The following is a 15,778-nucleotide window of genomic DNA, read 5'->3' as shown; positions in this document are numbered from 1 at the left end:
CATGTTGATGTTTTACACAAAACCTCCTATTTTTATTACACATCTAACAAGTGTAATAATTAGATTCTTGATTGTTGTAAGTGTTTCAGTTGCTAGTAACCGAGCCAAGATTGTTTAGATTTATCATATTGTTTTTATTTTGTGATTGATATTTGAAGAATAGATTTATTTATTAACAATTTTTAGTTTTGAGGGGCTCTGCATGCTTTTTATTTAAGACTAAGAAACGTGTATAAGTATAAAATTACTTAATTCTAAGGAAGCATATCAAATATATGTAGAAGAAACCATACGCGCTGTTCTACAGGTGTTGCAGCCTGGATCATTTGGCCCACATATCAGTAACTAGATGATCAGCTGACAAGTTTAGCATAGGCAGATCCCTGCTAACCTTCAGCACTATCTGCTGATGACAGAAGGATTGTTTGGATTCAGCCCTCTGCCTTCTCCTCAGGGCTTTCCCTCACTCAGTCCACTCATCCCAGGAGGGATTATTTTTTCACCTACATTTGAATGTGTCCACTTCTGTTTACCCACTTTGTGTGTAACACCTGGGTAAGATTTTCTTTTTTCTTCAGGGGATAAACTGGGAAATTGGCCGCTGTTTTTTGCCGATTCTTTTTCTTTTTCTATTTTGACAAGTTGGGGGCAGCTCGTTATAGAGAGCAGTGTTGGACTGAGTGGGAGCTCCATCACTGAGCTGAAGAGGGAGACGACAGGAGCATTTGGGAGCACAGGAGGAAGAAGGAACCATGGGTGTGCAAAAGGAAGACGTGGAAAAGTTCCTCAAAGGGAACCCTGCATTTGCTAAACAGTACTTTGCCAAGAAGATGAACCCAGCCTCCATATCGAAGGTGTCAGGACTCCCAGAGAAACAGCTCGACATCAGCCAGTTCCAGGAGCTCAGTCAGGTAAATGTTATTATTTCACTACCTCTTATTTAGAAAAAAAAGAGCATCTATGTACACTATAACCTTTGGCAAATTTCTGCATTTGTAATGAAGGTCCTCATCTTCTTTACTGAAACCAAACTATCTCTCTTTTTCAAGTTTGAAGAAAGCCAAATCATGTATGAACTAATCAAAGACATGCAGGAGAACATCAACATGGAAAAGGTGGTCTTCAAGATCCTGAAGAGGATCAGTGCGCTCATCCACGCCGACCGTTGCAGCTTGTTCATGTACCGGCAGCGGAACGGCATCGGAGAGCTCGCCACAAGGCTCTTCAATGTCAACACAGAGGCAGAGCTGGACGACTGTGTGGTGCCACCAGACTCTGAGATCGTCTACCCACTGGATTTGGGAATCGTCGGCAATGTGGCCCTGACCAAGAAGCATGTTAATGTGAAAGATGTCACACAGGTAAGCAAGGAGAAACATACACTAAGAGTAATCCCAGGCTTAGAATGATGAAGCTCTATAGCTGGATGCAGATGTTGAGCACATCTGTACGGCTGCCTGTCACAGTGTTGATTAGGATACCACCACCAGATGGTGCTGCAGTCCCTCACATGGTGGTTTTAATGAATAACTCAATGTTTATCTTTTTTACAATTAAATGTTAATCTCATAGAAAGCAAGCCTGTTTCTGAACATCTTTGTAGCTGGTAAGAGTGACGTAAGATTTTCACTCAACCCATTAATTAAATATGACTCAGCCGATGTCAATCCCCTTAAAAACAGTATATCTGGTTCCAACAGACAATTTGGGGCAATTTTGAAATTGGGCAAAAGGGATTTTAACGCCAACTTAAAGACAAATGACAATCAAAAAGATAACTGGCTTCTCCCCTAAAGTAATCCCAGTGAAACAGATGTATGTCAAGGCTGAAAGTAGCATGTTGACAAGTGTTGACAGTTCACATTTGACAAATGCAATAAGGCTAACTGAATTGTTCATTTAATGATTTATTTTTCATAAAATAGAAAGCCAAAAAAGGTTTGACTTTGGACTGAATGTAGTTGAATACAGTAATGCAAACTGAGGAAATGCATCAGACGACCGCCATGATAGAATATTAAACAATAAGTCAGAATACAATTGATGCAATCCAGAAATTAAGTTAAATGCTTCTCTCAAAAAACAGTTTGCAGAGAATAGTGACTTTAAGTGTTTTTAATTCCATGTAAATTCTCCATCTAATTCTATTACAAGTTCAATATAAAGTGTCACATTTAATGCAAAGTCTTTGTATCATGTTGAGTCAATGTGTATAAACTGATTTATTACAGCAGACAGAATAACCTCTTTTTTTGTAAATGGTTTTTCCATATTCTAATTAAAGCAGTGCAGATTGTAAAGCCCACTGAGGCAATGGGATTTGTGATTTTGACACATAAGGTTTATTACAGTCTGCATTCATTTAATTAAATCAAACAGAGTCATTTTATTTAATTTTTTATACATTGACTCAACTTGATAGAAAAAACTTTGCATTAAATGCGACACTTTACATTCAATTCAGAGAAATACATGTAATTAAAGTACTTAAAGGCAACATTTCAAGAAAATTCATATTTTTTTAATGTAAGCAGCTTTAATATATGAGGTGGCTATCATTAACACACCAGTGTCAAAGCACTGTATTGGACAGCCAAGGTTTGAAACATAGTTTGTGTCACTGACTCCTGTTTATGGAGTTAAAAACTATACAATATTTTGCCTTATTTTTATATCCATCTCAACAGCGAACAAGTCTGGAAGATACTTGATGTATTAACTGAACCTGTATGTTTTAAAAAATTACATAATGCCTAAACGCTGCGGTGGTTGTAGACAAGTGAAAGAAGAGTTGATAGCACATATCTATACGTGACCAAGTGAGGGTGTAAAGCTCCTTGTCAGACATAATCCATTTATTTCCAGATCCCATCAGCCTCTGCTCGAGCTGTGGATTAGACGCCCCTGGCATTTAGTCAGCAGTCAGCAGGAATCTAAAACAGATCAAAACTAGTTTACTTCACACACCTCTATACAATGTGTTCAGAGGAGTTCAAGTTTTCAAGTTAAGTTTTTCAACTAAATATATATTGTGCCCATTTTAGTGCAAGTTCTGTAGTTTCATGATGAAAACGCAAATAATCAAGCAGTGGAAAACAGCTGGCTGATCCAGTGATTAACAAACATTTTGCTTTTGTAAATCATGTAAAAAACTAAATTCCTCCGTGTGTCTGATTCTTTTTCCTTGCAAAATTGGGTATAGTGATAACAAGTATTTTTCTAAAGACAATTGTTGTCAGAAGCCCACAACCACGAGGCGATATTTCATGAAAACATCAAGATTAGGAACACCACTGACCTCTTGTAAATAAATTAAATCATTACTGTTCTACTAAAATGAAAAATGTCTTCAAATGTACTCAGTTATAGTATATAGATTGCTGATCTGTGTGCAAGGGTGTGTTCGCAAGTACTATTTTCTGTCTTTTAGAGCCAGCACTTCAGCCCCTTCGTCGATGAACTCACAGACTTCCAGACCCGAAATGTTCTGGCGGCGCCCATCCTCAACGGCAAAGACATGGTGGCTGTGATCATGGCTCTGAACAAGACCACAGGACCACATTTCACTGCTGAGGATGAAGATGTGAGTCCACACAGGCACTGATGCACAAAGCAAACACAATCATCATTCATCGTTTCTTTAACTACTGAACAGAATCTTTGTCAGTTTTTGACTTTTTTGATTTTGGCTCTTTATGGATCAAATTGTGATGATATCTCTAAGATACATCTGACATAAGTCTTTCACTATAGTTGTGGGGTATTCCCTTTGAGTTGAGTGGTAGATTATTACGGTCCATACGAGTGGGACCAGTGTGTGTGTTCACTATACGTCAGCTCATTAATCCGTCTCGTATAAGGACGTGATCCCACTTAGGAATAAACTAAGCTTCAAATGGAAATAAGCTTGAGGTGGTCGGGTCAGCTGTGGACTTCATCCACAGCAGGTTAATGACTTAATTAACAGCACGTAACTATCAGACAATGTATGTCACTGTCATAAGTACAGTAAGCCATTCCCTATACTATACCCTATAGTATATAAACAGTTATTTAGGTAATAAACATTACCTTTAGATTAACCCAATAAAAACATTCAACAGGGCTAGAATGATAGCCTTTTATCAGACATGAAAAAGTGAACTCTGGTTTTAAACAGTCTAATTCATCTAAGATCACTCTTGCTTAATTTTTAAAAGCCCAGCCATGAAAAGAATCTAATACAAACAGATAACAGTAGAAACCAAGGGGAAGAGAAAAGAGAAAGTGGAGTGGAGACAGAAGAATTTAGAAAAAGGTTTAATGTATGAGGAAGGTCTGTTCTGAAGTTAAGTTTTGAGTCATGTAGCTGATTTGCACACTTTTGAGAGTGCTTTGCCTTGATTTACTTCGTATAGTTGGTCGATTAGTCTGTTAACACAGATTGTTTTGACTTTACTCCCAACATGCACATTATTCTTCACTATCATATCATGTTTTTATATTGCTTTCTCCTCTCTTGTTTGTCCATTTAGCTTTTTTTAAAGTATCTGAAAATTGCCACTCTGAACTTGAAGATCTTCCACCTGAGTTACCTGCACAACTGTGAGACTCGCAAAGGACAGGTGAGGGACATTAACCTGCACGTTTTGACAGACCTTTGGCTTTTCATTGTACATATTTGATCAAACAACTGAATGCTTGACATGACTGCTGTATGTGTGTTTCGTCTCCCAGCTGCTGCTGTGGTCTGCCAACAAGGTATTTGAAGAGCTGACAGACATTGAGCGACAGTTTCACAAAGCCTTGTACACAGTCCGAGCCTACCTTAACTGTGACCGCTACTCCGTGGGTTTACTAGACATGACAAAGGAGAAGGTACTGTGTCTTTCTGTGTCTTCGCCTGCAGTATCACCATCTCTTGTTTGAATGCATTTATCTCCATGTGCTGACATGTTTGTGTCTCTCTTCTTCAAGGAGTTCTTTGATATCTGGCCGGTGTTGATGGGAGAGCAGGCACCTTACTCTGGCCCTGTCACTCCTGATGGCAGGGTACGCCACCTTATTTCACTGATCTAATGTGATTGTCAACAATCTGCTTGGTAGTAGATATATACATATTTGATGTTGCCCTTGCTCATCTTTCTAAAAATGTTTTAAATCCAATCTCTCTCCAGGAGGTAATTTTCTACAAAGTGATTGATTATATATTGCACGGAAAAGAAGACATCAAAGTAATACCGTGAGTAAATGTTTTTCATTTGACGGCTTGCCTCAGTCTGAATTTTTATTCAAAATGTGGTCATGTGGTCAAAAATAAGACCTATTTCAAGTAATTTACAGAGCAGGGAAGTAAGATTGGAATATTCATGTGCTATGTTACTTTAAAGGGTTGCAGTGGTATTATCATATCATATAATTTATTAAATTTGTGTTATCAAAAACATTGAATTGTATGTATAGATGTAATTAAAAATAGGACTTTCTATCACATTAGTTATTATTAGTTATTTCTACCATATTCGTATTATAAGCGATACTAAAAAATTAGGGACTAGGGAATATTTTGTGAAAATATAATATTTTGTTCAACCAATAAAAAACCCTTTTGTCATCATCCCTTTAAGGGTCCATGTAACTGATGATAATAATGATAATAATAATAATAATAATAATAATAATAATAATAATAATAATAATAATAATATTTTCTGAGACAGTTGTCGTTCCGTGAAAAATCTCATTCTGTTGCAACCCTAATTGTGAGTGTAATATGTTATGAGTGATGATAAAGGTCAATTTAAAAACATGAATAACACTTCAGAGAGCAGAGGGTCAGTAGCCCAATACCAGTTTGGACACAATCTGTGCTCATGTCTTTAACTTTTCTGTCACACAGCAATCCAACTCCAGATCATTGGGCCTTGAGTAGCGGCCTGCCTACTTATGTTGCAGAGACCGGTTTAGTATGTTTCTTTTCACTATATTCACTCTACAAACTGTTGAATCAGTTAGGACCAGATTATTGGACTTGCACGTTTTCCACCCTAATGATTCTGTTTTTATTTCTGCTCCTCAGATTTGTAACATTATGAATGCAGCTGCTGATGAGACGTTTCAGTTTCAGGTGAGAAAGTGAAACTCAGCTGAAAGGAAAAACCAGCCCAGGGATATCCGCAAGAGAGATGTTCATACAGTATCACATGTTTCTACTTGTTTGTTCTGATGCTGCAGACTGAGCCGCTCGACAACAGTGGGTGGACCATTAAAAATATTCTGTCGCTGCCAATCGTCAACAAAAAAGAAGAGATAGTCGGTGTGGCCACTTTTTACAACAGAAAAGATGGAAAGCCTTTTGATGATCAGGACGAGCAGCTCATGGAGGTATAGTATGTTCTACAATATAGACTATATGCTCAATGACACCCACAGCTTTTGAAATCAGAAGCTATGATGCAATTCATGTTGGTATGACGTGGTTAAGAGAAGTCTACCAAGCATTTCACTTCTCATCCTGATTCCTGTTTCTCAGGCTTTGACTCAGTTCCTGGGCTGGTCAGTTTTGAACACGGACACTTACGACAAGATGAACAAGCTGGAGAATCGGAAAGACATTGCTCAAGACATGGTGCTCTACCACGTCAAGTGTCGTGATGATGAGATTCAGAATGTCCTGGTCAGTACTGTGTCCTCGTTGTTTGAAATAAAGATTTTTCCAACTCAAACTAGGCTATCCATCGGCCCACCACAGGGCAACGGAAATGGCACAGAATCCATGTTTCACACTTTGTTTTCAAATGTATGAAGTTTCACTATGTGGGAGGTTTATCTACCTATAACTACCTCAGTACTTGTACATGTAATTTGGTGAATTCATACTTTTTTTTCTTTCTGGTTTTCTCATCTTTCCCAGAACACCAGAGAGGTCTATGGCTGTGAACCAAGAGAGTGTGAAGAAGAGGAGCTCCTAGAAATTCTGGTAATTTAGTGTCCACACATTAAAATGGCCCCTTTAGTTGCATCTAATCTTTAAATAAGAAAATATCAAGTAATTCCAATATTTGGGAGTATAGAAATTTTAGCTACGAGACAAACAATTTGTCAGATTTTCTTAGATCCAAGCAGAGCTGTCCGTCTGCCAGCTCCAAGAATACGTGCTCCATGAATACGCATTTTGTTTAATCTTATTTTGCTTTTGTTCTGTTCATTGCCCTCCTAGAAAAAAGACCTACCTCCGCTGATTAAGAAGTTTGAGATCTACGAGTTTCGCTTCTCAGACTTTAACTGCACAGAGATGGAACTGGTGAGGTGCGGGATCCAGATGTACTACGAGGTCGGGGTGGTAAAGAAGTTCCAGGTCCCTCAAGAGGTGATCTAGACACCCAAAACAAACACAACAGTATTCTACATTATTGTCTCCGTGTATATCTATTAATCAGTTCTCTGCTGTCAGGTGCTGGTTCGGTTCATGTACTCGGTCAGTAAAGGCTACAGAAGAATCACCTATCACAACTGGCGCCACGGCTTCAACGTGGGACAGACCATGTTTACACTCTTAACGGTATTTCGCTCTTATAGTGTTGTGTATGCTTTTTGCAACAGAAGCTATTCAAATTTCCGGTGGCACTATTATGTTACCCTTCTTTTGCCTTGTTTTGACCACTTTGTGCGCGTCTCTGTGTGCTCAGACGGGAATGCTGAAGCGATACTACACTGATTTGGAGGTCATGGCCATGATAACTGCTGGCTTCCTCCATGATATTGATCACAGAGGGACCAACAACTTGTATCAAGTCAAGTAAGTGATAAAAAACATCTTGAAAGTTAGAAAAGGTCAAAGTCAGCACCAACAGAAGCTCCTCTCTCCCACAGAAAACACTGCTCCTGAAATGCCTTGTCAGTTGTCCAGCCTTTAATTCCATGACTTCATGACATCACACTGTGTCACCATGTCACACATTTGCATAATTAATGCAAAGCAGCACGTTCGGCACATGCTCTGTTGTTGTTAGTAGTGCTGGCTCAGGTCTGTGCAAGCTGACCAATCAGAGCAGACTGGGTATTCAGAAGGGGGCACCTTAAAGAGACAGGAGCTAAAACAGAGCGTTTCAGACAGAGGGGGGGAATACAGTGCTGCAGTACTGGATGGTATGAGAAAACTGATGTGTTTTTGAGCATTAAAGCATGTAAAGATATTCTAGTAGTAACCCAAAATAAAATTGTGAACCTGAAAATGAGCATAATATGTCTACTTTAATGTTGCAGTGGGATGTAGTGCATTGTACTCGCCTCATAAGTGTTTTCTATCTCTGAGTTTTATATATCTGAGTTTGGTTTTCATACCCAACAAGGTACTATTGGCTTCCATTGATTTTTTTAACGCAACAGGATGAGATTTCTTTGACAGTGCACGTCAGTGAATGTCTGCTTTTATTTTACGCAGCGTTACATTTTTTCCTCATGAAATTTCTTTTTTATATGAATGTAAGTCAAACTAAATGTGAACGCTTTTCAAAAGATCTACTTGTTCACTGTGGTGAATTAGCGATTTCACGCAAGTTTCAAGTTCCTTTTATTCTGCGGATACCTGTAAGAAAACAGGTTACCAATCTTGAAAGCCATATGAAAGAGTTTTGAATGTGAGGGACAATATGTAGTAAATTGGTCGGAACATGCTAACACTTTCGTATCATAGTCATACTCTTGTCAATGCTGAAGCCTTATACTTGAAAATAATGGTTGTTCTTACCTCCTGGTTAATTCTGCTCACATCTGAGGAATTTTATTTACGCCCAACAGGTCTGGCAACCCTCTGGCCAAGCTACATGGCTCCTCCATCTTGGAACGACACCATCTGGAGTTTGGAAAGTTCCTCTTGGCTGACGAGGTGAGAAAGAGGAGGTGAAATGGAGAAATGACTGAAATCTCGTATTAATCCTCAAGTTACTAACTCTGACTGACGCCCGTCTCTCTCCTCTCATCTCACCCGTAGTCACTGAACATCTACCAGAACCTTCACAGGCGACAGGTCGACCATGTGATTCATCTCATGGACATCGCCATCATCGCCACTGACCTGGCTCTTTATTTCAAGTCAGCACAGTCTCTTGTTGACTCACTCTACTTGTTTATGCTCTTTCTCTGCAGTGTAACAAGACAGAATGAAAAACAGTCAAATTATTATTCTTGTTGTGCCTTGTTAGGAAGAGAACCATGTTCCAGAAGATCGTGGACCTTTCACACACCTATGAGGATGAGAAGAAGTGGGTCGACTTCATGTCTCTAGAAACAACCAGAAAAGAAATCCTCATGTGAGTACAACAAGCACGTATGTAGTTCTTTGTTCTGTTGCACTTCTCTGATCCTCTAAATCTTTTTGACTTCAGGGCTATGATGATGACCGCATGTGACTTGTCAGCTATCACCAAGCCTTGGGAGGTGCAGAGCAAGGTGAGAAGCAAATCTCTCAATTGTAATAAATTAGTGACTAACTGAGTGTTGACTGCTTTTCTACAAGTGACCGTGTGTGTTTGTGTGTTTGTGTGTTTGTGTGTGCATCTTTCAGGTTGCTTTGTCCGTAGCAGCAGAGTTTTGGGAGCAGGGTGACCTGGAGAGGACAGTACTGGAGCAGCAGCCTATTGTGAGTGCACAAATTGCTGTAGTTAATACTTCTTAAAAAGAAGGAAGGGTCTTTACCTCACTGAATCTTGTTTTGGAGCTAGGCTGTTTTGTTTTCTGTATTGAAGTCAATTTGAGATGCATGGAGAAACAAACTAAAACCCAACATACCTACGTCATATGAGCTCCATCTTGTACTTTGCTGCCTTTTGCTGGTCGATTACTGTGTTTTTTGGCATGTTACTGCCACCTGTGGAAGAGCGTGAAACAATTGTCGGGAATGTTCTGCATTCACTGAAACGATAGATCAGTTATTAGCATTGTCAATATATACAGCAACAAAGGGCGTAGACACTGATAAAACAATCAGCCGTTAAATTTGACTTGCTTTGACCGACCTGCAGCTACTGGTTGAACTGTCATTACAGGTGTTGTCCTCAGTCATTGGGCTCTCTTCGAGTAACAGAAACATGATTGTGCAGATGACTTCAGAGTCAGTGTGTCAGTGCCCAGTCTCTACTGGAAACCCTGTTTGTTCTATGCAAGTGTGAAAATGCGGCCCTACGATGCAAGTGGTCTATGCACATGTGTAGAACAAATCGGATTTCCATTACAGCTGATTTCCTGGATGTTTATATGATGTTTTTGAGTGGCTAAAATACTTCTTGTCCCTCCCCCCAGCCCATGATGGACAGGAAAAAGGCAGCAGATCTTCCAAAGCTACAGTGTGGTTTCATCGACTTTGTCTGCACGTTTGTCTACAAGGTAATGTTTAATTTAATATTGCATTGTGACTGATGAACTCAGTTCTTGACAGTTTACATACATCAACCTTTGTACATAAAGTACATCCACTCAATTATTTTCTTTGGAGCACCAACAAATCTGAACAAACCCCCGAACCTAAACTGCTGTTTTCATCTTTGCAATCTTTTTCTTAAACGTAATTTGTCTTTGACTCTTTTCTTCCCAGGAGTTTTCTCGCTTCCACCCACAAATCACACCCATGCTGGATGGCATCCTAAATAACAGGAAGGAGTGGAATGCTAAAAAAGAAGAGTACGAGGCTACACTGAAAGTCCTCGAGGAAGAGAAGGCTGCTAAAGAGGCAGCCACAGCTGCAAAAGGTACAGTGATTCTTATCACACAAGAGCTGTAATGATGTTTGCTAGGTTTTAGAGCCATTTGTGCCATTGCATGCCATTTTGTGACTCCCAAGAAAGAATCATCAACCACATGATCTACAAGTATGTTGACTCATTTCTTTGATGTGTCTTTGTCCTTCAGCTACTACAAACAACACAGGCGGTGGAGGCTCAGGCTCCAAGACCTGCTCTGTGTGCTAATAGGTCAAAAAGCTGTGCACATGATGGGAGTGCGCATGTACGGCTCATGACAGACTGAATTCAGAGTTACCTGAGCTCCACAGACAGACAGTCAGTATCACCGCCAAGATAAAAAAAAACATTGCAATAAGGTCAGGAGGACAGATACATGAGTGAATGCACAGACCTGTAGTATTCCTTCAGAAAAACTGGTTCAGATCAGAAAACACCTGAACAAGAAGAGAATCCTTTCTAAGAAGAGCTTTGATTTATGATTTTTGAATCTCAGGTTTTTACTCAACCTCATACAGGACTAGTTTCCTAATATTTTGAGGATAAATAGTAGTTCAGATGGAAATATGGTGTGTGTGTCTTTGTTGTGGGACAAACTTTTTTATTTCTTTTTGTCAGTTCAGTTTCTTTGAGAAGATAAAACTTACATACATACTGTAGTCACTGTAGTCTGTATATCTTGTTTGGAGCTGTTTTGAAACATGCTGTATATTATGCATTAATATAACATTCATTTAAGGTTTCAAAATGTAAATACAGACAATCGGTATTAAACTAGTGTACATATATTGCAATATTTTAAAAACAATTTCATGTTTACTCCTTCCAGTCACTTACCATTTACAACTGAGAGTCTGTTTACCTTGATTGCAGAGAGCCTAGGGTAGATGACTGCTATAGCTCAAGGCTGCTGTTATAAAAGATGCATATTATAAAGTCATAAGTTAATTTAAATAGATATAAAGGCGATTGCATAGAAATTTCACTTTGCTGTCTGCAGACAAGCCTGTAGTTGCTTCCTCATGATGCCTTCACACTGTACATACGTCTGAGAGAGTAGCTGAGAAAGTTCTCATATTTTATGAATATACAATTACAACTCGTACTACCTTGGAAAATTAGTTGGTTCCAGATAACATTAACTTTATTATGAACTGAATGACTGGATCTCAATGGTAATGTCAATATTTTTGAAGCACGGAAGCAGGAGTAACCACCTCTCTTCAACTGCTGCAAAAAGCAATCAGTCATTAATCTCTGATGGGGAATTTATCCTCTGATATCATGTGTAACCATCCTATATAAGAGCAGGGGTGAGCCCTAGTGCACCACCCGAGAACTGACCCTAGTTCTGAGGCCAGTGAAAACAGTGGTTTGATGTGAAATAAAACACACATACTAACACAAATTTGAATGTGGAAACAGGAAAACTCCATAAACCAGAACTGTTGTTACAGTTTATGGACTACTAGTCTGCAATAACAACTTGTGCAGACACACAATGAAGCTGTTTGAGACAGCGCGAAAGAACAACTCCTTGTAATGACTTGTACATATTTACTTCCTATCTGTAAATATAAAAAAAATATTTTTATAGTTGAAATATAGATGCTTATTTTTTAAAGTAGTGAAATTAGTGATTTGTAAGCACTTGCAAATGAGTCGTCAAGTTATTTCTTATGCCCTTAAATAATTGAGAAATGGTTTATCATGCTTGCCTCAATGTAATGATGTACAAGTACTTCACACATGGGAATGAGTGGGTTAATCAGCGATGACCATGTAACATTAAGCAATACATGTACTTAAATATGCTCTGGATGTACCATTAACATTTTCAAATAGACTTTTTATTTTAATTTATGTTCAGTTTGTTAAAGCTTGCCTCTTCATGTGTACAATGACAACCCAAATAAAGCAAATGTATTTTTATGAGGTAACTGAGTGAATTACTGAAACTTCCTTACAACGTAAAATGTCTAACTTCATACCACTTGGGTATATTTACTATTAAAGACATATCACTATTAAATTATTAAAATTAAAGACACATTTTGTGTGAGTGAGTCACATGTTGCAACATGAAATGTATTAAAATTTCCTGCAGTCACTTACCAATCACAATTATAATGCAATAGCATGTACCACATAATGCTATAATGGAGAGTTTCATAATCAAGGTGATAATATTATACAACACAAGAGTATTGAGGTAACACTTCTGTCCACACTGCACTTTCTACTACTGGTCCCTGACCCCAATCCTGGGATTGCAGCTAAACTAGGCCAGGATTACAACCATGCTCTTCCCCCAGGCTCATCTCCTACTGAAGGACAGATACACAACACACACCTGTTCTCACAAAATATGTGTCTCTGCAGTTATCGCTTGCGTTGTTCTTAAGACATTCTTGATTAGATATTAATCGGTTTGATGTTCTTTAAGATTGTAGGATTAAGTTTAAACACAAATAAAAAAAATTTAAAAAACACAAATGACACAAGAACACTGATTACATGAAAAATATTTTCCTGTTTATTAAGTTTGGAACATAATGACTCAGATCCGGAGATGCTTCATTTGAGGATGGTGTCAGAATTTGCTGTAGAGAGGACAGAGAACAAGAAGGAACAACATGTAAGTAAGTAACTTGGATATAATTCTGAAATGTGTGGTGCCTCATGAGAATAAACAGCAACAAAAGCAGTGTTTGTGTGACAAGCAGCTAGAGAGACAGGGACAAAGAGTTACCTTCTGACAGCTGTTTGTAGATGCGCTCCTGCTCCTCTCTGGCTGCCTTCTCTGCTTCCTCAACCTTCCTCTCCTCCTCAGCAATGGGCTTTAGGTAATCTAGACAAGAATAACAACCAGTCAATATTTCAGAACAAATACTAAACATTGCAAAAGTATCTTGCACCCACCTTACAGATAGAAATAATAAGATTTATAGTAGACTTATATACATTGATGTACAGTTTATTGATCAGACCGGTCCTCTAAACGGTTTAATCGAGTTGCAAATCATTTGTCTGAATTGGGCTTATGTTTATTGGACTTGAAAACCTATATGAGGCTTTTCAAGCATGTGGCAGAGTAGCAGAACAGAGGTCAAATATATATAAATAAGCCTCCATCTATAGATGCGCAAATAAAAACTGGTGTCATTCTATCTATCCATTCATGCCAGCAAGAGTGGGACCAGGAAGTTGCTTGTTTCCCGTCAGTCACATTCAGCGCATTTCCTTACCGTTCAACATGCAAATAAACTTAATCTTGATAAATACCATATTACATGCTAAATGTATTGACCCTGAACAAAGGTGACCCCAACATCCCCTGTATTTCACTCACTGGTTTTAAGGTCAAGGTGAACTTGTTTTGAGAGGTAACCTTAATATTTAATTTACTAAACTAACGCTGAAATAATAAGAAAAGGATTTTGTATCAACCGCTTATCCTCTGTAGGTTTTAAAAAGATGGTTCCCTACTTGTCACATAGCTTAAATTGGTAAAATAACATATCTGTAATATAAAAGAAGGGTCTCACTGTAGTGTGAGTTGAATTACAGCACTGCAACTTCATAATAGCCTTTGTCATGACTCATTGGAGACATTTTGACTTGCTTTTGAAGGAAAAGCACAGGTGTTACTTACAACATTAACAATGGTTAGTAAGTCAGAAAAGTAGGAATGAAACAGAAGCAGCTAAATGGCATCAAGCCTTCATCAATCTAATAATTCACTGCCTGCTGTACTATAAAGTAACTTGACTAGGGTGGGTACATCTAAAAGCCCTTGAAAGGTGGATACTGACAGACACACTCTGTGGCGCATGCGTAGACTTACCAAACCTCTGTTTGCCATAGAAGACGCCGAGCAGGAGGGCAGACCACCTGGCCGTCTGAAATAAAAGTGATTTAAGTGTGTTAACTATTGAAACAACTCAACAACACATGTCAGCAAGGTCCCACTTCATTGATGTGTCTGTCACTTTTAAAACACTAGCCTGCTCACTTTAGCTAACAGACAACCACCATTTTGACCTTTATGATTTTTGTGTACGGTTCTGTCTGTATCAAACCCAGAGTGAAGTCACTGTTTAACAAAATTAACGCTGGACACGAGCACACTCACTTACGTTAGCCACATTAGCCGTGACAGGGACAGGGGCGAAGTTCACGTTTCCTCTGACCCTTAACGCTAACTAACCTATTTAGCTGTTGACTAAAATGACATACTGGAGTCATTGCAGCTCCCCATCTACTAATGTTGAACACCGACTTTGAATGAGGTATGTAAGGAAGATGCTTCAGATTTTACAGCAGTCTTTCAGAGTAAGGTTCACCTGTGCAGCCTTTCAATGTCACTGCAGTGCTAGCAAACATTAGCTAGCTAACATGCTAACGTAACTAGAACGACTGCCAGACGGCATTTTCGCCAAGAGAAAGGCTGGCATTTTATAATTGATTGCTTTCATTCAATTTAATTAAGTCATTACCAAGATTTATATTTAGAGACAATAAATATGTGTTATTACCTTGATGAGCGGCGATACTGCGACTGGAGGAACCATCGTGAAGCGAGGAAGTGACTTCCGGTCCAGAGCGGAAGTCGTTTTTTGTATTTTTTTTTTATTGATATGAGAAGAAAGTTAGTCTGGTTAAAGAAACGTTAGCAACATTTTACAGTCAGACAAACGCAGTTTCCTGAATCATTTCTTTGTCATTTTTATTCCTTTATGTCGTGTTCACTGTTAACAATGGACTAAAGCAACAGACATGACAGAATTTAAGGACTCACCAGCCTCACAAGGTAATGAAGCCTGAACATAGTTAGCAAATAAATGTACAGTTAGCCAAACGAATACGTAAAATGTATATGTACGTATATATGTATAAATTGTTGGTAACTGTTGATACGTATACAATAACTGAGTGTAGCCAGATAAAATAATTGGTATTGATATATATATATCAATATCCAGTATCATATTACTCAAATATGGGTAATATTGCTATATATTTAAGCAAGAGGGTCAATAATACTCCATCCAAAATTCATG

General features: G+C 38.5%; 2 protein-coding genes across 2 annotated transcripts; one reads left to right on the top strand and one right to left on the bottom strand.

Annotated features, from left to right (window-relative positions):
• Positions 1 to 752: 752 nt before the first annotated feature.
• pde6b (phosphodiesterase 6B, cGMP-specific, rod, beta) lies at positions 753 to 10,943 on the top strand (the record flags this gene model as incomplete). Its single annotated transcript, XM_084382888.1, has 23 exons — positions 753 to 911; positions 1,050 to 1,361; positions 3,431 to 3,583; positions 4,515 to 4,604; positions 4,717 to 4,857; positions 4,957 to 5,031; positions 5,157 to 5,221; positions 5,879 to 5,945; positions 6,059 to 6,106; positions 6,214 to 6,363; positions 6,512 to 6,655; positions 6,893 to 6,958; positions 7,199 to 7,348; positions 7,433 to 7,540; positions 7,668 to 7,777; positions 8,779 to 8,866; positions 8,972 to 9,072; positions 9,183 to 9,290; positions 9,366 to 9,429; positions 9,545 to 9,619; positions 10,279 to 10,362; positions 10,571 to 10,724; positions 10,885 to 10,943. 23 exons carry the CDS (start codon positions 753 to 755, stop codon positions 10,941 to 10,943), a joined length of 2,571 nt encoding a protein of 856 aa, XP_084239014.1.
• Positions 10,944 to 13,228: 2,285 nt separating this feature from the next.
• atp5mea (ATP synthase membrane subunit ea) lies at positions 13,229 to 15,341 on the bottom strand. Its single transcript, XM_084339663.1, has 4 exons — positions 15,254 to 15,341; positions 14,563 to 14,617; positions 13,468 to 13,566; positions 13,229 to 13,318 (listed from the first exon to the last, which is right to left on the bottom strand). Exons 1-4 carry the CDS (start codon positions 15,287 to 15,289, stop codon positions 13,293 to 13,295), a joined length of 216 nt encoding a protein of 71 aa, XP_084195789.1. The 5' UTR covers positions 15,290 to 15,341; the 3' UTR covers positions 13,229 to 13,292.
• Between the last annotated feature and the right edge of the window lie 437 nt (positions 15,342 to 15,778).

Source organism: Pagrus pagrus, assembly GCF_965226575.1.
Source record: "Pagrus pagrus genome assembly, chromosome: 19".
NCBI lineage: Eukaryota > Metazoa > Chordata > Actinopteri > Spariformes > Sparidae > Pagrus > Pagrus pagrus.
The sequence above is the reverse complement of the archived record's forward strand: the minus strand, read 5'-3'. Positions and strand labels throughout refer to the sequence as shown.

Coding starts and splice junctions, on each gene's coding strand:
- atp5mea (XM_084339663.1), bottom strand. CDS start 15,289: ATGGTTCCTCCAGTCGCAGTATCGCCGCTCATCAAG. Junction 13,567..14,562: donor CTATGGCAAACAGAGGTTTG/GTAAGTCTACGC, acceptor ATTCTTGTCTAG/ATTACCTAAAGCCCATTGCT. Junction 13,319..13,467: donor CTACAAACAGCTGTCAGAAG/GTAACTCTTTGT, acceptor TCCTCTCTACAG/CAAATTCTGACACCATCCTC.